Source organism: Ursus arctos, unplaced genomic scaffold, assembly GCF_023065955.2.
Source record: "Ursus arctos isolate Adak ecotype North America unplaced genomic scaffold, UrsArc2.0 scaffold_2, whole genome shotgun sequence".
Classification (NCBI taxonomy): Eukaryota; Metazoa; Chordata; class Mammalia; order Carnivora; family Ursidae; genus Ursus; species Ursus arctos.
This window is the reverse complement of record NW_026622874.1, coordinates 81,363,082-81,384,524: the sequence shown is the minus strand read 5'-3', so window position 1 is coordinate 81,384,524 and position 21,443 is coordinate 81,363,082. Positions and strand designations below refer to the sequence as shown.

At 39.4% G+C, this 21,443-nt stretch overlaps 2 protein-coding genes across 6 annotated transcripts in view; one reads left to right on the top strand and one right to left on the bottom strand.

Moving 5' to 3' along the window:
• REXO5 (RNA exonuclease 5) overlaps positions 1-16,569 on the bottom strand; it is a 41,657-nt gene extending 25,088 nt beyond the window's left edge. For 2 of the 5 annotated variants that reach the window (XM_057315301.1, XM_057315303.1), the window contains exons 1-7: positions 15,909-16,569; positions 15,546-15,728; positions 10,696-10,808; positions 8,962-9,088; positions 7,759-7,855; positions 3,982-4,125; positions 742-830 (exon numbers count right to left, since the gene is read on the bottom strand). In XM_057315301.1, the coding sequence (XP_057171284.1) occupies positions 742-830; positions 3,982-4,125; positions 7,759-7,855; positions 8,962-9,088; positions 10,696-10,808; positions 15,546-15,728; positions 15,909-16,337 (1,182 nt within the window). In that variant the 5' untranslated portion in view covers positions 16,338-16,569. The remainder of the gene's footprint in view (positions 1-741; positions 831-3,981; positions 4,126-7,758; positions 7,856-8,961; positions 9,089-10,695; positions 10,809-15,545; positions 15,729-15,908) is intronic. The other 3 variants (XM_057315299.1, XM_057315302.1, XM_057315300.1) reach the window with 3 other exon arrangements.
• The window catches only part of ERI2 (ERI1 exoribonuclease family member 2), an 8,616-nt gene continuing 3,186 nt past the window's right edge, over positions 16,014-21,443 (top strand). Inside the window, exons 1-8 of the mRNA XM_026515542.4 lie at positions 16,014-16,241; positions 17,518-17,585; positions 17,672-17,755; positions 18,263-18,390; positions 18,987-19,143; positions 20,085-20,185; positions 20,445-20,526; positions 21,311-21,399. Coding sequence (XP_026371327.2) covers positions 16,219-16,241; positions 17,518-17,585; positions 17,672-17,755; positions 18,263-18,390; positions 18,987-19,143; positions 20,085-20,185; positions 20,445-20,526; positions 21,311-21,399 — 732 coding nt within the window. The 5' untranslated portion in view covers positions 16,014-16,218. The remainder of the gene's footprint in view (positions 16,242-17,517; positions 17,586-17,671; positions 17,756-18,262; positions 18,391-18,986; positions 19,144-20,084; positions 20,186-20,444; positions 20,527-21,310; positions 21,400-21,443) is intronic.

The window sequence follows — 21,443 nt, the reverse complement described above, 5'->3', positions numbered from 1 at the left end:
ATTGTGTATGACATCCCAGTATTAGCTGAGTACCACTAGAAAGTAATTTTTTAATAGTGCACTCCATTATCATCTAATGCAATACTAAGCATTCTACATACAACACCTGATAATAACATGATGAGGTACCTCTATTATTATCCCCACTTCACAGAGGGAGAAGTTGAGAATGAGAGGTTACGGAATTTGTCCAATGTGACAATGCCATTAATAGGCAAGGCCAGGGGATACACAACCTGATGCGAGACTCAAAAACTTTAGTTCTTAGCTACTCATTAAGAAATGAGAGACTGGTACCTGAGTACTGACAGGGGATGCCCTGTCTTCGAAAGGAGACTTACTAATTAGACAAAGTAAAACACAAAGGGAGCTTGAGGGAAATTCTACTTCTAATCTTAAATGTGTGAAACTAAGCCAAACCAATGGTAATTGAGTCAAAGTCTTTAGGGAAACAGTAACAAAACACTTGTTCAAAGGACAGAAGGAGTAAAGTTAGGGTAATTGCCAGAGATTTGGTTAAACATAACAACTAGTTAGAAAACTTATGTGATATCTTTTCTTCATCCTGGAGCATATATCCAAGTTTTCTAAAATGTGAGTAAAAGGGTCTACTTTCAGTTATTTAAACTGAAATACTGGAACTAAATGCACTGGTTCACTGGTGCATTAGACTCAATAAATCATCTTCTACTAGACTCTAGTTTGTAATCCTCCAGTTGAAACATTAAAAGTAGTACTTACCATTTCACAGTCAAGTCCAAAGAGAGGACTGTTGTCTGTTATAGAACCATTACATTTGGTAAGTACAAAGTTTTCACAGTCAGGAAAACCTAGGAGGAAAAGAAAATATCTGCCTTTAAAACTAGAAATGATAAACATCATTCTTAGATTCATTCACTGAGAGAAAACTGAAATACTATATTTGCTAGTCACCTTCTCTGTTAGACACTTGAAATATAAAAATTATATGAGAGACAATGTCGGTCCTCAAGTTTTTCGCTTATGCTCATTTTTATATTATGGGAGAATACTACAGGCTGCCCTTATAGGGGATAATAGGGCCTAGACTTCTTGGCAGTTACCAAGTAACAATTTTTCCTCCATATAAGAAAAGAGATTACAACTAAATTGTAGCTGGGGCGTCTGGGTGGCTCAGTCAGTTAAGCATCCAACCCAATTTTGGCTCAAGTCATGATCTCAGGGTTGTGAGATCGAGCCCTGCATCAGGCTACACGTTCAGTGCTGGATGTAGAGCCTGCTTAAGATTCTCTCTCTCCTGGGGCGCCTGGGTGGCGCAGTCGTTAAGCGTCTGCCTTCGGCTCAGGGCGTGATCCCGGTGTTCCGGGATCGAGTCCCACATCGGGCTCCTCTGCTGGGAGCCTGCTTCTTCCTCTCCCACTCCCCTGCTGTGTTCCCTCTCTCACTGGCTGTCTCTCTGTCACATAAATAAATAAAATCTTTAAAAAAAAAAAAAAAAAGATTCTCTCTCTCCTCTCCTTCTGTCCCTTCCCGTGTCCACGCACTCTCTCTCTCTCAAAAAAAAATGAAACCAAAACAAAAAACACCTAAATTTTGACTAAATCCCAAGTCACTGGACTAGAGGAGGATGAATAAAGTATGCAAAAACTGCATGTAACATCTTTCTTTCCTAAATAAAGAAAAAATAGGAATGAAATTCCACCACAGTAGAGATCTAAAAGGATTTCACCATAGGCAGAAAGTAACATTCACCACATGCACCCCTGCACCTAACTCTACCCTAAGACCTCCCTGAGATCTCTGTTCAGAAACATGCCTGCATTTTTCTGGAATCAGAGCCTGAAAATTCCCTACAGGAACCCACTTAAGGTACCGCCTCCGTTGTATACCCTTAGTCAATAACCAGGCACATTCAGCTCAGAGGTCCCAAAGTGTTTGAACCATTGAAGATTTCCTACCTTCAGACAGAGGCTTAAACAGTAAAAATACCTAGATCTTGTAAGACAAGAAACAAAGTAGAGTTTGAGAAACTTTGACTAGTTTCTATGTCATCGTACCTCAAAATTGCCAACTAATTACAATTAAAAAAATTAAAATATGATCTACACCAAAAAAGAGAGGCATCCCCAAATCTGGGAGACTTTATACTTGCTGCCCTTATCTATATGATTAGTAGCAATAATAACAAAAAATAACTTTTAAAAATCACTATGTGCCACCCACCATGCTAAGCACTTTTGTATACATTAACTCATTTAATCCCCATGGCAATCCATGATATCTGAGCTATTAACTCCATTTTACAGATAGCATATGAAAAGATGTTCAACATCATCAGCCATCAGAGAAACAGAAATCAAAATCATGAGCTACTGCTTCACACCACTATAATGGATGTAACAAAAAGACAGAATAAATAGTTAAGAATGTGCACAAACCGAAACCCTTATTATTGCTGGAGGGAATGTAAAGTGGTGCAGCTGCTCTGGAAAAAGTCTGATAGTTCTTTAAAAGACTAAACAATTACCATATGACCCAGCAATTCTACTCCCAGGTATATACTTCCCCAAAATGAAAACACATGTCCACACAAAAACTCGTACCTGAATGTTCATAGCAGTATTATTCATAATAGCCAAAATGTGGAAACAATCTAAAAGTCCATCAACTAATGAATGCAGAAAATGTTATATATCCATATACAGAATATCATCTGAATGAAAATAAAGGTGACAGACAGCAGCTACACTTAATGAGCACAGCATAATTACAGAGCTGTCAAATCACTACGCTGTACACCTGAAACTAATGTAACATTGTATGTCAACTACTATACTTCAATAAAAATAATTGCTTGTTAAATCTTAAAAAAATGAAAGTATAAGGCTTTAATAAGTAGGACAAACTGAAAGAAGAAAGATATGAGTTTTCATATATGGATGGGGCCACATATATTATTTTCAAACTAAATTTTATACACACACACACACACACACATATTTAATATTTACTTATTTAAGTAACCTCTACACCCAATGTGGGGCTCGAACTCACAACCCTGAGATCATGAGTCTCATGCTTCTGACTGAGCCGGTCAGACACCGCCTAAAACTAAATTATATTTAATCTTATTAAAATTAAATTTAAAATAAAAGGAAATTAAAAAAAAAAGAATGAAGTACTGATACATGCTACAACATGGATGAACCTTGAAAACTTTATGTTAAGTGAAAAAAGCCAGCTACAAAAGACCAGCTATGGTTTAATTCCATTTATATGAAATACCTATAATAAGTAAATCCACAGACAGAAACTAGTGATTGCCTAGGGGGTATGGATGTTGTGTGAAAAATAACAGTACAGGGTTTCTTTTGTGGTGATGAAAGTATCCTAAAATTGATTATGGTGATGGTTGTAAAATTCTATAAATACGCTAAGAACTATTGAATTGTATTATGTTAAATGGGTGAATTATATGGTATGTAAATTATGTATCTCAATAGAGTGGTATTTTTTTAAAGAAATTTAACATTATTGCTACGATTAAGAGGTAATAAAGAAAATAAGCTGAAATTACAGCATTTTTATTAAATTCTTGTTACATAACTGACCAAGGCTCTGAGCCTAGACTTGATCTATTCATTGAAGAAAAAGAAGATGGGGTATGGCGGGGTAAGAGGAAGACTGGAAGTACTAGAGAAGTGTTAAAGACATACTGACTTCCTTCTAATAGAGTAAGGAGGAAAGAAAGAAAACTGAAAAAGGAATAACTTTCTCACAGAATATTTCAATGATATTTAAGGTCATGTTTATGCACTACCTGAAATCATCACTTTACCAATCACGGTACACATCTACTCTTACAGTGTTTCCTTATTAATAGAAGATGGACTAAGTCATTTGGAAAGCAGCCAAAAAAATGAACTTTCAACAGTAATAGTTTCGAAAAAACTGTTAAATATTCTTACATTGTTACCAACCTCAGATTAAATATAAACCAACCTTGTAATGGAAAGTGAAATGTTTTCATTTCCTCCTTTGTGAGAAGGCATCTGGTTAAGCCCACTTTCTTAGAGCCATACTTTTGAATGATAGGGTCATTCTGCAGGTTAATGCTGACTTTTGAACTGGCAGAAGGTAAAGACCCTGAAACAAAAAGAACAATTAAACGTATGTCAGAATGTGTGTTTAAGAAAGGACACCTGGGGGGCGCCTGGGTGGCACAGCGGTTAAGCGTCTGCCTTCAGCTCAGGGCGTGATCCCGGCGTTATGGGATCGAGCCCCACATCAGGCTCCTCCGCTAGGAGCCTGCTTCTTCCTCTCCCACTCCCCCTGCTTGTGTTCCCTCTCTCGCTGGCTGTCTCTATCTCTGTCAAATAAATAAATAAAATCTTTAAAAAAAAAAAAAAAAAAGAAAGGACACCTGGGTGGCTCAGTCGGTTAAGTATCTGACTTGATTTTGGCTCAATTCATTATCTCAGAGTCATGGGATCTAGCCCCACATTGGGTTCTGCACTCAGCACAGAGCCTGCTTATCCCTCTCCCTCTGCTCCTCCACACTCCCCTTGCCCACCACCAAGTTGTGCTGTCTCTACCTCTTAAAATAAAATCTTAAAAAAAAAAAAAGAAAATATGTGTGTTTAACCTAAACCTCAAAGGACATGTTTCTAAACCTTGTGTCAGGTAAACACAGTGAAGATCAAAAGATGTATAAGCCCCAGCCCCAACTTTAAGAAGCCTGTATTGTAATATAGTTAGAGGAACACAAAGAGAATTTATGTCTCAAATGGGTTATAATAATAAAAGCTATAAAAGAAAGGAAGAAGAATACACTGGCTGGGGTGGTAAGAGATGGTTCAACAGAGGAAAAGATTAGCTGAGTCTAAAAAGCAGAAATTAGAAAGTTTGTATCTTAGACCTGCCCATCACAGTGCCTGCCACTCCTAACAGCCCATTCTAGCTCAGTCTATTCCACCCCTAGCCACTTGCTCAACCATCAGCCTATTCTTTAAGCAGGAGTGGTCACCAATTGGTTTGAGAGTGGGAAGTGGCTTAAGAGAGACACATCTACAGGTGCCTGGGTGGCTGTCGGTTGAGCATCCGACTCTTATTTTGGCTCAGGTCATGATCTCAGGGTCCTGGGATCGAGCCCTGTGTTGGGCTCTGCGCTCAGCATGGAGTCTCTTTGTACCTATCCCTCTGCTTCCACCCCCGACTCATGCTCTTTCTTTTCTCTAAATAAATAAAATCTTTGAGAAAAAAAAGAGACCCATCTATAAGTAGACAAATAAGTTGATATTCCTAGCCAAGACATGCTCAAAAGGGACAATGGCAATTAGTTAAGCTGATCAGATTGCTTGCTTCCAAAATCAAACTAGGAAATACAGAGGACTGACAAGTTAGAAGAGAACAGAAAGCAGAGAAGATGCCATGAAAGGGTACTTAGACTCCTGATGGCTTTCTAGTCTACATGCATCCTTTAAATAATATCCCTCTCGCTTAAGATGGCCTGAATGAGTATCTGGTCCTTGCAACTAAAGAAGTCAAGATACTGTAAGTAGAAAAGAGGGGATTCCAGGTAAGACAGAAATGTACAAAGCAAACTTGGTATGGTAGTGACTAGACCAACTGAGAAAAAAAAAAAAAGGTCTGTGTAGGAGAGCAGTGTAGGAAACAAGGTTGAGGAGTATAAAAATGAATTATAGACCACTACAAATGCTAGACTCAAGAGTTTGGACTTTAGTACATTATTCAATAAATAATGGAGAGCAACAGAAAGTTCCTAAGATGGGAAATGGCATAACCAAACAGTATTTAAGAAAGATCAACCTCAAAGATAATGTGGAAAATGGAGGAGAGAAATGAGAAAAGGTCTTGCAGAAATTCTGGACCAAAAAAGATAACAAAAAAAAAAAAAAAAAAAGATTAGAGTCTGAATCAAGATGGTGGAAAGAATGGAGGAAAAGGAATATATTAAACAGTCTGTAAGAAAAACTGATAGAACACAGTGATGGAATAATTCAATTCAGACAACAAATATTTACTAAGTACTTATTATATGCCTGGCATTGTTCTAGCCACTAGAGATTCCTCAATGAACAAAGTCAACAAAATTCTCCATTGGGAGAATGAAATTCTAGTTGGGAAGATGAACAATAAACAAATATATGTCAGGTAAGGATAAGGACCGTGGAGAAAAACAAAGGAGGGAAAAGAGGAGAGGGTGTACTGGGGAAAGAAAAGGGTTACTGTCATCTATTTTACAATCAGGGAAGATCTCTCTGATGAAGTGACATATGAATAGTTACTCATAGGAGCAAAGGGAAGGAGCTATCCAGATTGGGTACAGGGAGCCAAAAGGAAAGTAATTCTAAAATTAAAGATTGTTGTCTTAAAGAAAAATGATACCAACAGAAAAGGCGATTTGAAGATGGGAGCCTGTACATTATTTAAGGATGAGAAAAATGCTTTTAGCTATGTTATGATTGAGGGGACAGGGGAATATCCAAGTGGCACCATCCAGCAGGCAGCTAAAAATGCAAGCCTGGAATCTGGGACATCAGACCTAGAAATAAAGATACAGGAGTTAACCAAAGAAGAGCGATAAGTCAACTTGGAGAGACAGATAAATATTTCTAAAGTTTGCTTTGGGACTCTGATATTTAGGATGGGAAACAAAGGAAATCCTAAGAGGACAGAGAATTAGCCATAATCCTCTGACTCCTCAAAGTCTACAGAATAAAATCCAAGGTTCTTAGCATGACATTTACAGCCTACAGGACAAAGCTTTACCCTACCTCTTGGCCTCATCTCTCACCACTACCATCCTCCCCCAATTATCCCCAACAATCGATATTCTTTAGCCATATCAAATTTCTTTTTTCTGATGATTTCTTTTGCAAAGCTATGTCTTACATGAGCTCTGAATCTAGTAATGACTACTCTGTTATTTACTTAAAGATGTTTAAAATACAGTGGAGGTCAAATCAAACACAGAGGCAGGTCAGATACAGGTATCTATTAGGAGAGGGGAACAATGGAAAGGAAGGAAGTCAGGTGTCTTTGAGACAGGAAAATAGGAAGCACAGTCCTAGAGGAGATAGGAAGGAATCACTGGCTATTCCTCACCACTTTTTCATGTCTCCTCAGTTTAACTATTCAATTATTTCTGAACACACACAAAAAAGCATCACTGAACAGTACTTAGCTTACTATGTCCAATGAACTCTAGTTAAGTTCTTTTCTATTCCATCACTTACCTGCTTCCTCCTACAAAAACAGAAGGTTCAGTACAACTTACTCCTGGACACAACCCAACATTTGAAAAACACTGCCATCGTGGGTATTTCTCTTTTAGATGGCCAGCATCTAAACCTCCTGCCTATTCCCCACTGTGAGTATTATTAAGGGTGTCCTTTACATTAGTCAAAGGCAAGATCTTCCTTCCCATCTGTACACTCGTGGGTACAAAGACCTACTGACAGTTTCAAAATTATTCACAGTAATTTGTAAGAGTCCAATGTTGAGTGATACGCAGGGACAGCCTTTGCTATTTCACCTAGCAAGATGGTTTCTGGGGCATGAATATGGGCTCCTGCTATCTATTCTCCCTAGGTACTTACCCATTTTTTCTTTAAAAACATATTGCTTTTCTGTTTAAGGCTGTAGAATTGACCTTAGTTGTTTGAAAGAATAAACTTGACCGATAAACCCACTTATAAACATATCCATAATGTCTTTTAGAATGAGCAAATCATCAAACTAGAGTCACAGCCATACCTTCCACCATCTTGGATAGATCCCCTGTTGTTTGTTTCTTTTGCAGTCCAATAATATCAGCTAGAAAATTAGATGATGGAGGTGGCAAGCGGAATTTCTGAAAATACATACCAAGTTTTTATAAAAATGTTTGAAAGCAATTAAAATATTGTAAAAGACTTGCACTTTTATTGTCAGCTCAGCTATGAGCTGTCAGCTATGAAAGGTCTGGACCTTAATTGTTTGTATTGCAAAATGAGGACTGTTTCCTTAATGTGTAAAAGTGACTAGGTAATTAAAAAAAAAAAAGTGACTAAGTAAGTGAAGCCACCTTTATCCCACCCCAGATATTTTCTTTGGCTCTGATTACACTTTGGAAACAAAGACAAACATTACAAAAATGTGTAACTCAGAAAAGGAAAGTTCTTTATATTTTTCAAAGCACTTCTGTATCTATTACTTTAGTGGACAGCTTGCCAGGTAGTTAGGCTAGATGACACAGCAAAGCTGAAATGTTGAGAGCTCCAGCCTTAGGCTCACCTGTGCTGAAATTCCAGCTCCACCACTTACTAGCTGTAACTTGGACAAGTTACTCACAGTTTCCTTACGTACAGAAGATATTTATATCTCTCACAGAACTGTGAGAATTAAGGATGATGCATGCATAATGATTGATGTAGGTCCTAGCACATATGTAGCCTTTGATAAATGAAAGCAAAAAAGAAAATGGAGACCCAAGGAAATTAGGACTCACCAACTCAAATCCCTCAGTGGTAAATGGATTAAACAGTCCAATAGACTGGAAGTGGCTATGGGAAGGAAAATGGGGAGCACATGCCTCTTCTAAAGATGACAACTGCTATTCAGCTCCAGATACTGTTCTAAGAATGTCCAATCTTGTGATGTTGTCAAGAGACCAAAAAACACAGACTTACATAAAGTGTATAATTTCTGAAAACATCATAGCCCGAATAAAATAGGAAATATCAGCCTGGGAACTACATACAGATTGTAATCTGGTAATAAATATTTTGCCCAAATATCAAAGAAAATCAGAGGCAAACCTAATCTCAACAAGAGATCTCTGAATCTTAATCTTTCTTGCTTTCTACAACCTCTACTGCTTGTTCAGTCAGGGTGCCAAAGAGCATAGTTTGAGACAAGCACTAGTCTCTGGATGAGAGGACTCAACTCAGGCCCTAAAACAAAGTTTTCTTAACTTACGTGTCTAAATGCTTTTCGGAGAAATCCAAACTCCAAATAGAACCTGTAAAAGTGTAGCTGGCTCATTCCCTGCAGTACAAAAACCACCACGTTGTTCAGGTGATTTTGGTGAAAAAGCTGGCACCAGCTGTTGAAAAATCAAACCAATATAGCTAAAAGTGATACCATCAAGTCAGTTATAGACATACAAAAGGGAAGTGTGGGGAAAAAAGCAGTTTACCATTACTCAATGAAAACCTGGCAAAGAATGGCTATTACCGTACAGAATTCAAATAAAGATCTCTTGAGATAATTGTTTATTGCATTCAAATCAAGTAGGATACCAAGGGAAACACAATGTATTCAAATCCACAATCCTATTATGATTTGTTTTAAATTGGAAATAAACCCATTTTACAAAGGCATATCCTCAAGATCCCAAGCTGCTGAGTCCTTCCTAAGCTAGTAATCATGCGACTGGCTTTAAGAAAGCCAGTTTGGGATAAATTGACAGACTACCATCAATACTTGTTAATGTGGAAGATGGCTTTTGAGGTATCTAGCCAATCTCCCTCAGATACGTCTGAAAAACTGAAAAGTTTTGAAAATTTTTTTGTTGGTCCATATACAAAAGCAATTTTCATTAGACATTTAACAATGGCATTGAAGATATCAGAATAGTAAAATTCTCTTTGTCCCTTAACGTAAAAGGAACAAAAAAGATTAACTGGGATTCTTAACACACGATCATGTTATTTCAGTTGGGTCTCCACTAGGGGTTACAAACCAAAATACCTTTAAGTGGTGTTGGGAAAGGTCATTGAAAAGACATGACTGCCAGCTAACCTGTCAGCTGGACCCTGGCACCTGAAGGCTCCTCACCCCCTTCTCCTCTGTCCTTGGAATGTGGGTTCTGCTTGTCTTTCCTGATCCCAGAGGCTGCTCCAAAGACAAAGCCTTGAGACGGTGATGCGGTGTTGAAAACACCTGCATGGTTCATATGACTGAACCCAGTTAAGGCCTCTATATAAACTTTTTTAAGATTTGGCAGACATGTGTAGGGATCCATTTGTCTTCCTCCTGCCCGAGACAAGCCTTGTAGGCAAGTTCCCTTTGCTGCCACGTACCAACCTGGAGCAGCCTACCTCTTTCTTCAGTCTCTCCCTGACCTCCAAGTAAGTGGGGCAGGTTTCACTTTATACCCAGGAAGCTCCCAAGAGGGTTGCAAACCATAGAGCAGCCAGACAGATAATGTAAATAAGGGAAGCAGGCCTTATTTACCAGTAGGTGCTACACTAGAGTGTATCTGCCACATCGATAAGAGGCAGGCTCCTATTCAGCTTTGACAAAATGTTGCCATTTGGGAATACAGGGACAAGTGCCAGATCTTAGAGTTTTTCAAAGAAATAAAGTATCTGGATTATAATAAAGGAATTCCTAAATTAAATGTTGGCAACTCCTGTAAAGAAAAAAATTTAGGGGGCACTGGGGTGGCTAGGATGGTTAGGCGTCTGACTCTTGCTTTCGGCTCAGGTCATGATCTCAGAGTCGTGAGACAGGTCCCACTTGGAGCCTGCTTGGGATTTTCTCTCTCCCTCCCCCTCTGCCCCTCCCCCACCATTAAAAAAAGAGAGAAAGAAAAAATTTAGGACACTCTCTATGGCAAACAAATAATGTCAGTTAAGGAATATATGGCTCTCTAGACACCAATTTGAAAACTCTGGTCTATACCCACTATTTAAGTTCATCTTATACCTGGGTTTAGGAACACTGGATTTGCCCAGAACTGCATACTTCAGCAATTCACATAACTGGTCATGGGTTACTTCACAGTTTTCAGCAAATAAAATGGTAGATAAGCGGGCTTTCTGCAAAGATATAAATAAAGGCATTAAAAATTAAGACTACTGGGGCACCAGGGTGGCTCAGTTGGTTAAGAAGCCAACTCTTGATTTTAACTCAGGTCATGATCTCAGGGCCTTGGGATTGAGCCCCTGAGTAAGGATCCCCACTCAGCAGGGAGTCTGCTCCTCTCCCTCCTCCTCTCTCCCGTGCGCTCTCTCTCTCTCTCCAATAAATAAATCTTAAAAAAAAAAAAAATAGAACTGGGGGTGCCTGGGTGCTCAGTCAGCTAAGCATCTGCCTTCAGCTCAGGTCATGATCTCTGGGTCTTGGGATCAAGACCCAGGTCAGGCTTCCTGCTCAGCAGGGAGTTTGCTTCTCTCTCTCTTCCTCTGCCCTTCCCACCGCTCATTCTCTCTCTCTGACAGATAAATAAAATCTTAAAAAAAAAAATTAGGACCATTGAGAACAGTAATAAAGCAAAACAAATTATATGCAAATATAAGGAGGAATCTAATTAATTGGAAATGATAAAACAACCTGTGATACGACATTATTAATTCAATATTTAATAAACGTTGATACAGAACCTTACTACAGATACTTGGTTACTTGCTAGGGATAATGGAATGAATTAAACATGATTCATGCTCTCAGGTTCTAAGTACTAAGAGAAAGTTCTAAGTACTAAGTACTAAGAGAAAACAAATGCAGAAATAGGTCATTCTAATACAACGTGGGTAAGTGCTATTATAAAGGTGTAGGAACAAAGGGGCTAACTGCCTTGGGGGTTAGAGAGTTTGGGGGATAGCTTCACTGATACTGAAAATACTGGGGCTGTCCTGAGAATAATTTGTCAGTCAGATGGGGGGAAACATCGTGTCTAAACACTTAGTTTTGTTTGGCTGGAACCAAGTTGACATGTTGCAGAGTAGTGGAGATTTGAGAGTAGAGAAAAGAGCGAGTCAGGTCATAGATCAATGTGGTCTAAGCTAAGGAGTCTGACATTATTCTGGGGAAACAGGGAGCTCAGAAAAGTTTCTCCCTCCTAAAAAAGCTCTAATTCTTCATCTCTATATGAGACTGCCCCAAAGGATTAGAGTATACATTCTGTTTGGTAACCAACTCTGCAACCCTCACTCCCCCCACCGCCGCCCAAATCAGTATCTTTTCACATCAGTTAAATGTAACAAACACCAATTTTAATAGTCCATTCTCTAAATTTATCTCAACACTTACTATGTATATGAAAAAAATTCCCTATTGATGACACTTTAAAAAAATATATAAATAATATCATGAGCATCCTTTCAAACATCCCTGTGTACCAGAATAAATTCTCCGGATAAGGTCCTGGTCAAAATAAGCACCTACAGTTGACCCTTGAACAACACAGGTTTAAACTGTGCAGATCCACTTATATGTGGTTCATTTCTGTTAAATATAGTATAGTATCATGAATGTATTCTCTTCTTTATGCTTTTCTTAGTAACATTTTCTCTGGCTTACTTTATTCTAAGAATACGATATATAATACATGTAATTTACAAAGTATGCATTAACCGTCTATATTATCAATAAGGTCTCTGGTCAACTGGTTACCAATATTACTGGTAAGGTTTCTAGGCTCTAAGTAGTTAAGTTTTTGGGGAGTGAAAAGTTATACATGGATTTTGGACCACACAGGGCATGCAGATGGTGGTTTGGCACCCCAATCCCCCATGTTGTTCAAAGGTCAATTATTTAATTCTGACAAGTACTATTAATTCCTGAAAGAATACACCAATTTATATTTACCAATCAAAAATATGAGATTGATGGGGCGCCTGGATGGCTCAGTCAGTTAAGTGACTGGCTTCACCTTGGGTCATGATCTCAGGGTCCTGGGATCGAGCCCCATGTTGGGGGTTCCTACTCAGCAGGGAGCCTGCTTCTCCCTCTCCCTCTCCCTGACGCTCCCCCTGCTTCTGCTCTCTCTGTCAAATAGATAAAATCTCAAAAAAAAAAAAAAAAAAGAGATTGATAAGGTGAGACTGAGTGAGGTAGGTAGGGTCTATGTGGCAGTGAGTAATGGTTGCCAAGCATGGGAGGTCAGAGCTTCAGTAGGGGAAGGAGGGCATGGTAATTGGCGGGGGGGGAGAACTTGAGTAGGGGGAGTAGGGATTGGTATAGGGGAGAGAGCTAGGATTAAGGGTAGGAACCCAGGGCACACATGCAGAAGGATGGCTCACTGTGGGGTGTCAAAGCCTGAGTGGTAGAAGGCATCCATGCAGCGGGAAGTGGAGAGCAGTGAGGGCTGGTATCAGATATCAGAAAGTATTCAAGGTTTTAAGGACAGCATCAATACTGAGGGACAACAGTGGCCTGTCACAAGATTCAGAGTCTGAGCAGGGTGAGTGTGTCCATGTATGAAGGATGAGGATAGTAGACTGTCACACAGGAGGGTGGCCTGGTACATGGTGCAGGGTGACAGAGCCCAAGCAAGGTGAAGACAGTGTGGGAGTGTGGGGCGGTGGCAGCATGGGGAACTGGTCAAATATACCGAAGATAATGACAAATCAGGTTTCTCACTGGAGAGAGAAGGAAATTATAACCATGAAGAGAGAAAACCAGAATGAACCTTGTGGAAATAGACTGCAAGCAGAGATTTTAGAATGTATGGATAGAAAAATATTTAAATGTAAATATGTATGTGTGTGTATATGGGTGTACAGATAAACACATATTTCCTAGCTCTTTTTTGGGAGTACTGACATCCCAATAGCACTGAGTACTTCTAGTACCCAGAACCTTGAGTTTCTAAATGTCATTCTCTACTAAAAGAACCAAGCAACCCAGAAAAAATTACTGATTCCAGGGCTAGGGCAGGAAAAGCACAGATGAGCCTGGAACATCTTTTTGTGCCAAAAAAGTAAGGAAATGCTCAAAGAATTATGAGGTCATGTTGAAAGAACACAGAAGCTAGCTTAATGTTCAAATATAGGATGTTTTGAGCATCAAAATAAATATAGTAATGGATTATAACCCATTGAATGAAATAGGCAATGAGTTCATACTAATAAAAAAATGAATTACAAGTTTAACAAGGAAGCATCTCTCCACAAAATTAGAGAAAAAGAAAACAAGAATGGGACAAATCAAAATCATGTACAACCTAACAAAATACAAGAGAAAAGAGTGTCACTTCTGTGATAGTCCTGCCAAACATGTATAGCCCAAAACTAATCAATGAGGAAACAGACAAACCTAACTTGAGAGACATTGTACAAAATAACTGATTTGGGATTCTTTAAGAGTAGTAAGGCCAAAGATGTTAAGGAAAAAACCAAAGAATTGTATGGATTGAAGGAGATACGACAACTAAATGTAACACATAGTTCTAGACTGGCTCTTACTGCTAAAAAGGATATTACTGGAACAACTGAAGAACTTGAATGGGGTGAAGATAAGATGGCAGCAATATATCCATGTTATTTTTTAATTTTGATGGTTGCATATGTAGGTTATGTAGGACTGTTTACAGGAAATACATATTTTAGTAATATGGGTGGGTGGTCATGGAGCATTGTTAGCAATCACTTTCAAATGCTGTCTGGGGTCGTTTTGGGTACTGTTCTTGCAACTTTTCTGTAAGTTTGAGATTGTTTCAAAATAAAAGAGAGATTATCTATTTCCTTATACTTTTCACCATATTAACCTTTAAAAAGTTGTTTTGCCAATTTGATAGGCAAAAAAAGAATCCCTTTTAAATAAAAAATGTTTTCATAGCACTATTTTCCATTTTACACCCTACAGGTATCCCCTGCTTCCTGAAAGCTTGTGTTCTGCCACTTCCCTTTTAGGACGGACCTATTAGCACTGTACCTGTTTTCACTTTTATCTTCAGCATTTGTTTCACAACAAGCCAGTTATAAAGGCAGCACACCCCAAGCAGAGTGGTACAGCGAAGCTCCTTTCCCAAGAACTACACTTAGCACGAAGCCCCCATAGCTTTGAATTGTGTCTGTGAGCATCTGCGCTTTATCTTGATTTTGTGCATCAGTTAGCAAGATCTGTCTTGAGACATGAGAAAACCTAACAGAGATTATTTTGGGAGTATGGAAACGCTCCAATATCCCCCCCCCCCCATAAATTAATAATTGCTTCTTTGCTTTACACCATTTCAGCTTGGAAAGATTTCACGGGACCGCTCTACTTTCAGACAGTGGGGGAAACCTGTATATAATTTCTATTGTTTGTTTTCGGTCTCTTTCCACTAGAACGAAGTAGTAAACCTCACCGATGTTCCCCAAGTGCCTAGGGCAGTGCCCAGCACGTGACAACAGAAATCTGATGATTGAATAGATGGACCACGTATATTTAGTTCTCAATACACAGCAGGGATGTTCATCTGCCTTATTATTCCCCTACCGGGGTGGTATGTAAACTGCATGAAGGCCGTGGGTTCGTGCACTGGGATATCCCCGGAACCTAGAACAATTCCTGGCACACAGAAGACTCAATAAAGTATTTGTTGAGTGAACATTCTTTTTGGGTCCCACGCACCACACCAGTTTTAAAGAGCCATTATCAGCCCTGAGCTAGGTGATATTAACATTATCGTTCCCATTTTACACACTGGAAAGGAGAATTCCGAAAGGCCAATGGGTGGATGAGGCTGATCTGCAGCGTCCAGGGCAGGCAGGGCCCCGAAGACGGCTGGGGCGCGGGCTTGGCAGCTTCTAACCTCCTCGGGCTGCCCACTCCAGCTCCCCGTTACTCACCTTGGCCTCGGGCTGCCTTTCCTCCAGATCCCAACGCGCTCTCATCGCCTCAGCCGCTCCGACCAGCGCGTTCGGGGCCCTCCTCCTCTTCCTGCCCTTCTTGAGGTGCCTCCCTGTCCTCTCCCTCTCAGGATCCATGAGCCTCTGGAGAAAGACCGGCGTGAGTTGAGGAAACGCCGCCTCCTGACGGGGGAGAAGGTGGGGCTTCAATAGCCTACAGCCTCCCTCAGATCCTCGCCTCAATTCAGTGTATGGAGCCCTCCCAACTCTCCCAACCCTCCCGACCCTCCCGGAAAAGCGAGGGCGCCAACGATCCTCCCTGTTCCGCGGCGGAGAAAACCGCAACGAGACCAACGGTTTTACCGTCCGCGCCGGAGGCCGGATTCGAAACGGTTTCCCAACGGCGCACACGCGCCTCCGCCCGTTGAAAAAGAGGGGAAAAGTTGCTGCCAAGCGACTTCCCTGCCAAAAAACACTCCCCGCGCCCCCCGATCCCCGAAAACACCGAAGAGAAGCCGGGCAGGCAGCAGAGGCCGCAGCCGCCGCCGCCTCAATCACAGCCAGAGCCGCCGCCGCAGCCGTCTCCCCAGACGCGCCAGGCGTTTGAACAGACCGGAAGTGCGAGTTCAACGACTTCCGGCAGTTGGGCTGGGAGGAGTAAGGAGTCCCGGGAATGGCGACCAAGAAGCTTGCGCGGTACGCGAGGGGTTTCTGGGCTGGGGGTGGCTCCTGGTCGGGTGCTGGCGCCCCCGATAAGTCTGGGCAGTGGGCATCCACGGTGTCAGCCTTCATTCTCTGCGGCCCCGGCGTCTCCGACGTGCACTGTGTGGCCGGACTGAAAGGTCTCTGCTTGGATCTCGATCTCGAGCCTCAGGCAGTTTTCTGCGCGAGGGTGGCAGAACCGGGGTTCGGGCTGTGTGGCCTTGAGCCACTGTCAGCCAGTTCTAGGCCTCGGGAAACGAACTGGGCATGACAGCACCTCGTAGGCCGTTCCGAGGTTTCAGGCAGCCCCCACCTCACCCGTCAAGCTGTACACGCCACCACTTCCTAGTGATCCGTTTAATTAGTAATGTTATTTATTGTGTCCTTCTCCCTGATTCCTGGTCACGCTGTGCACATTTCTGATTTCTAGAAGCACTGTTGTAATGTATTCGTAAATAGCATTGGCTTCAGAGTTGGGTTTCACATACCAAATCTGTGTTCTTTCGCAAATTACTGAATTCGTTATCTCATCCATAATATAGAAGTAGCAAAAGTGATTATCTCGTACAGTGTTGAGGATTAAGTGAGATCACCAGAGTTCAGTGCCTGCTATTTAGTAAGAAATCAAATAAATATTCGCAATTATTCCCAACTCCTTGCACTTCCCATCACGTTTTAAACAAAAAACGACAACAGGAAGTGTCTGCTTAAACTCCACCTGTTCCTCTAGGACCTGTACCTCATAGTTGTCTTACTTAACACCTCATTAGGCTCATCCCTTTCTATGAACTCAACTATTGCCTTTGCGGATCCTTTGTCATATATTACTTTACAGTGGTTTGCCATGGATGTCTAGTTTCTTTACCCAGCCGTATTTTGAGCTCCTGGAAGACTGGATCAGCCGTATCTCCTCAGAACTGGGCTGTGCACGTAGCAAGGGCTTGAAAAATGCAAAGGCAGAAAATAAGCTTTTCAATACATCTTTACCTCTGCAATCACTCAAGTTCCTCAGTATTTACTGTAAAATAAGGAAAGCAGAAGGAATTAGTCTAAGTTTGCAAATATGAACTTTGAGGCAGGTGAAATGACTATTAAGAGAGGGTGGCAGTCCATATAAGAACCAAGGTCTTCAGCTCTCAAAGCCTAGTTCAATTTCCTGTCACTCACATTAATACATTAATAATGAGGGTTATACCATTAGTTTGTTAGCATATTCCAACAGGAGTGTGACTGAGTTTGTTGAACATATTGGGTTGTTTTACATTTTTAGGCAGCTTGGATTAATTAGAAGAAAGTCAGTTGCACCAGCAAATGGAAATCTAGGAAGAAGCAAATCCAGTAAGTAGTGTGCTTCATTTCTTTACATTTTGTATCCTTGCACTTTTAACATTGATAAAGCATAAGGATACCCTTTGTTTTTGCAGAGCAGTTCTTTGACTACTTAATTGTCATTGATTTTGAGTCCACATGTTGGAATGATGGGAAACGCCACCAGAGCCAAGAAATAAGTAAGTCTGGACTTCTAGTGGCCAAAGCCAGCCCTGGAGGAGTCACTTTAATAGTCAACAATTAGTTTAAAGAAAACAAGATGCCCTGTGAATTGGTAGTTTACTGTAAAACCTGACTCGACAAAAAAAGAACAAAAACCTAATATCTAAAAGTATCATATAAAATAATTATCTTAGAATTCCATACAAAATCTCGATTGCATAGGAACTGAAAAAATACCTTTGCAAAAAGGAGTATATTTTAACTTCCATATGGTCTTCATATTTAATTATGGAAATATATTCAAGAGTTTTAAGTAGAAATACTGATAACTTTAATATTCTGGCTTATTCTTTGGCATAATTTTATTATAACTTATATCACACTGCTTTGGTCATTTTAATAAGCTTTTACTGAAATAATGATTGTTTAATAATGCTATCTGATGGCGAAATATGTTTAGAGTGATTACAGCATTAATTTAACAATTTTGTATTTAAGTGTCAATTGATAATTCTTTCATGTAGTTGAATTTCCAGCAGTATTGCTGAACACATCAACTGGAGAGATTGAATCTGAGTTCCATGCTTACGTTCAGCCTCAAGAACATCCAATTCTTTCTGAATTTTGCATGGAACTCACAGGCATAAAACAGGTATGCCCTTCTCTTTTCCCTACCTCTCTTCTCACCCTGCCCCCCCCCAAACAAAACCCAAGAAAGTATGATGCAAATATTAAAATTCAGAAATCAGTTTTTAAAAGAAAATAAAAAGTATATACCATTTGGAATTAGATTTGTGTACTGCTAGAAATAATGTTCCCTCCAGCACTCTGTTGGAATCTTTAAAAATTAGATAAAATAGTGTTGTAAAAATGAATGTCAAACTTACTTCATGGAAATTAAGTGACATCAAATTTCTGTCAGTCAGGATTTAATTAGTATATTTTTTTTGTAAATTTTTAAAAAAGGTTTTATTTATTTTTGCGAGAGAAAAAGCGTGTGTACGAGTGGGGGGAGGGGCAGAGGGAGAAGCAGACTCCCCACTGAGTGGGGAGCTGGATGCGGGACGTGATCCCAGGACTCTGGGCTCATGATCTGTGCCAAAGGCAGATGCTTAACCAACTGAGCCACGCAGGCACCCAGAACCTCTTCTTTTTTATATCCCCCTATAGTGCCTAATTATGTGCTAATGATGTGTTCAATAATTATGGAATTCGATTGTTGAATTCAGATTTTGTGACTTTACTCAGGCTCAGGTTGATGAAGGAGTCCCTCTGAGGATTTGCTTATCTCAGTTCTGTAAATGGATTCAGAAGATTCAGCAAGAGAAGAAAATTATTTTTGCTACTGGGATTCCAGATCTGCCTAATTCCGAAGTAAAATTATGTGCATTTGTTACTTGGTCAGGTAAAAAATAAGTCATATCTATCAATCATAAATGAGTAGAGTTACCACTATGTAATTCTTTATCTGTAGGAAGAATTGTACTTGTTAACCTCTTACGCCCCGAAGAGAAATCTCAGTGCCTGACAGATGTTAACCAAGGAAAGTAAATTTATTCATATTTTTCAAATTTTACCATTCTGGGATACTTAAAAATTTTTTAAGACTTAACTTTAAGAATCTTTCTGGATTGTTCCTCCCTGTTCTTCTGACTCCAAGCAAAGATGATTTAGTGAAAACTCTTATGCTACTTTCTACAACCTTGAATAAAAAGAGTCTTCATTCAACTCACATCCTTTGCTTTAAACTTTCACACTAGGAAAAATAGGCCATTAAAGTAGATCTTTTGTATGCCTGTGTTATAGCATTGCCATTAATAGTCGTTGATAGCAATGCTGTGCCATCGATAGTCGTATTTTTGGTTTCAGGTTTCTATAAGATGTCTGGTTTCCAATTACATTAGTATTTTCTAGAATGTTAAAAGCAGATAACCTTCTCCTTGTGGCCTTGTAACTTGACCGTACTCTTCTTTCTGAAATACTCAGTATGTTTAATTGGGTGTTTAAGAAATCATTTAGAAACTTAGTTACCAACATAATTTCTTAATGGTAAGTTATGTAAAGTGGATAATTGTTAGATATTAACAGCAATTAAATCCTACTGTCTTGTTTTATATAGTATATTGTTATAGTATATACAATACAGTATAGCTTACATTCTATATATAGTACATATTACACTTCAGTATATAGCACGTGATGATAGTATACTATATAGTATTATATATATTACGTCTTTCTGAATCTTATTTTATATAATATTTCGACCTTTTATTTATAAACGATAGCATGAGTAAAAACTGCTGGCATCACTGAATTTGTTCTATTTTAATATCCTTAATGCAGACTGGGACTTGGGGGTTTGCCTGGAGTATGAGTGTAAGAGAAAACAACTGTTAAAACCCGTGTTCTTAAATTCTTGGATTGATCTCAGAGTCACTTACAAGGTAAGGGTCAAAGATGGGGGCATGGTCACTTTCCTTCTGTTGAAAAATGATTAAACTTCATCCCATACATGGTATAGGTTACATAAATAGAATGTTATTTTAAATTTTCACATAAATACATTTCTTAAACTATGAAAAATGACAATAAAATAAGTACATTCCAAATCTAATAGAACAAAAAATTATGAAAAGTAAATGGTTAATACATAACCTTTCTAATAGTAACCTTTTTTTGGATATGTTTCTTTCGTTTGGTTAGATTTTCTATGGAAGAAAACCAAAAGGACTTAGTGGTGCCCTGCAGGAAGTGGGAATACAATTCTTAGGACGAGAACATTCTGGTTAGTATAAATTGAAAATAATTTTACTATGTAAGTCATCTTATTTCTATAAAGTCTTTCATATGAATCTCATGGTTTTGGTGATGTCATTAATAAGGACTATCCTTTCAAGCTAAGAAAAATTCCTGGGGCGCCTGGGTGGCACAGCGGTTAAGCATCTGCCTTTGGCTCAGGGCATGATCCCGGTGTTATGGGATCGAGCCCCACATCAGGCTCCTCCGCTATGAGCCTGCTTCTTCCTCTCCCACTCCCCCTGCTTGTGTTCCCTCTCTCGCTGGCTGTCTCTATCTCTGTCAAATAAATAAATAAAATCTTTAAAAAAAAAAAGTTCCTAATCTATACAATTCAAAGATTTCTGACTTTCAAATTATACTACTGTAAAGTAGTATAAGATAAAGACTGCCATCTAGTGGCTTTCTAGTTGTAAAAAAGAATAAAAATGAGCTAAATCAAATGGAGATTAAACAAATGCCCAAACAACACAGCGAATTCGTGAAAAAACTGAACAAGGCCATTGGATTACTCACAAAGCATGGTCCCTACAGAATGTTGCTTACCTTTTTGAGAACTGTAACAAATTTTTATCTCTTCTGTAAATGTGGGAGATCTTGTCTCTCATTGGTAAGGTTGCAACAGCATGTGCTAATCCAATTTATCACGATTAAAATTAGTAGATGATCATAAAACTAATAGTATGTTCCAATATAAATTGTGATTTCTTATTTTTGCTATATTTCTTTACACTGGTACTACTAAATTCCGTGTTTGATATCTGTTTCCTCAGGGTTGGATGATTCTCGGAATACTGCCCTACTTGCTTGGAAAATGATCAGGGATGGTTGCTTAATGAAAATTACAAGGTTCTTGAACAAGGTTAGTGGTGTCTTGCCTCTTTATTCTGTCACCTCAAACTCCAG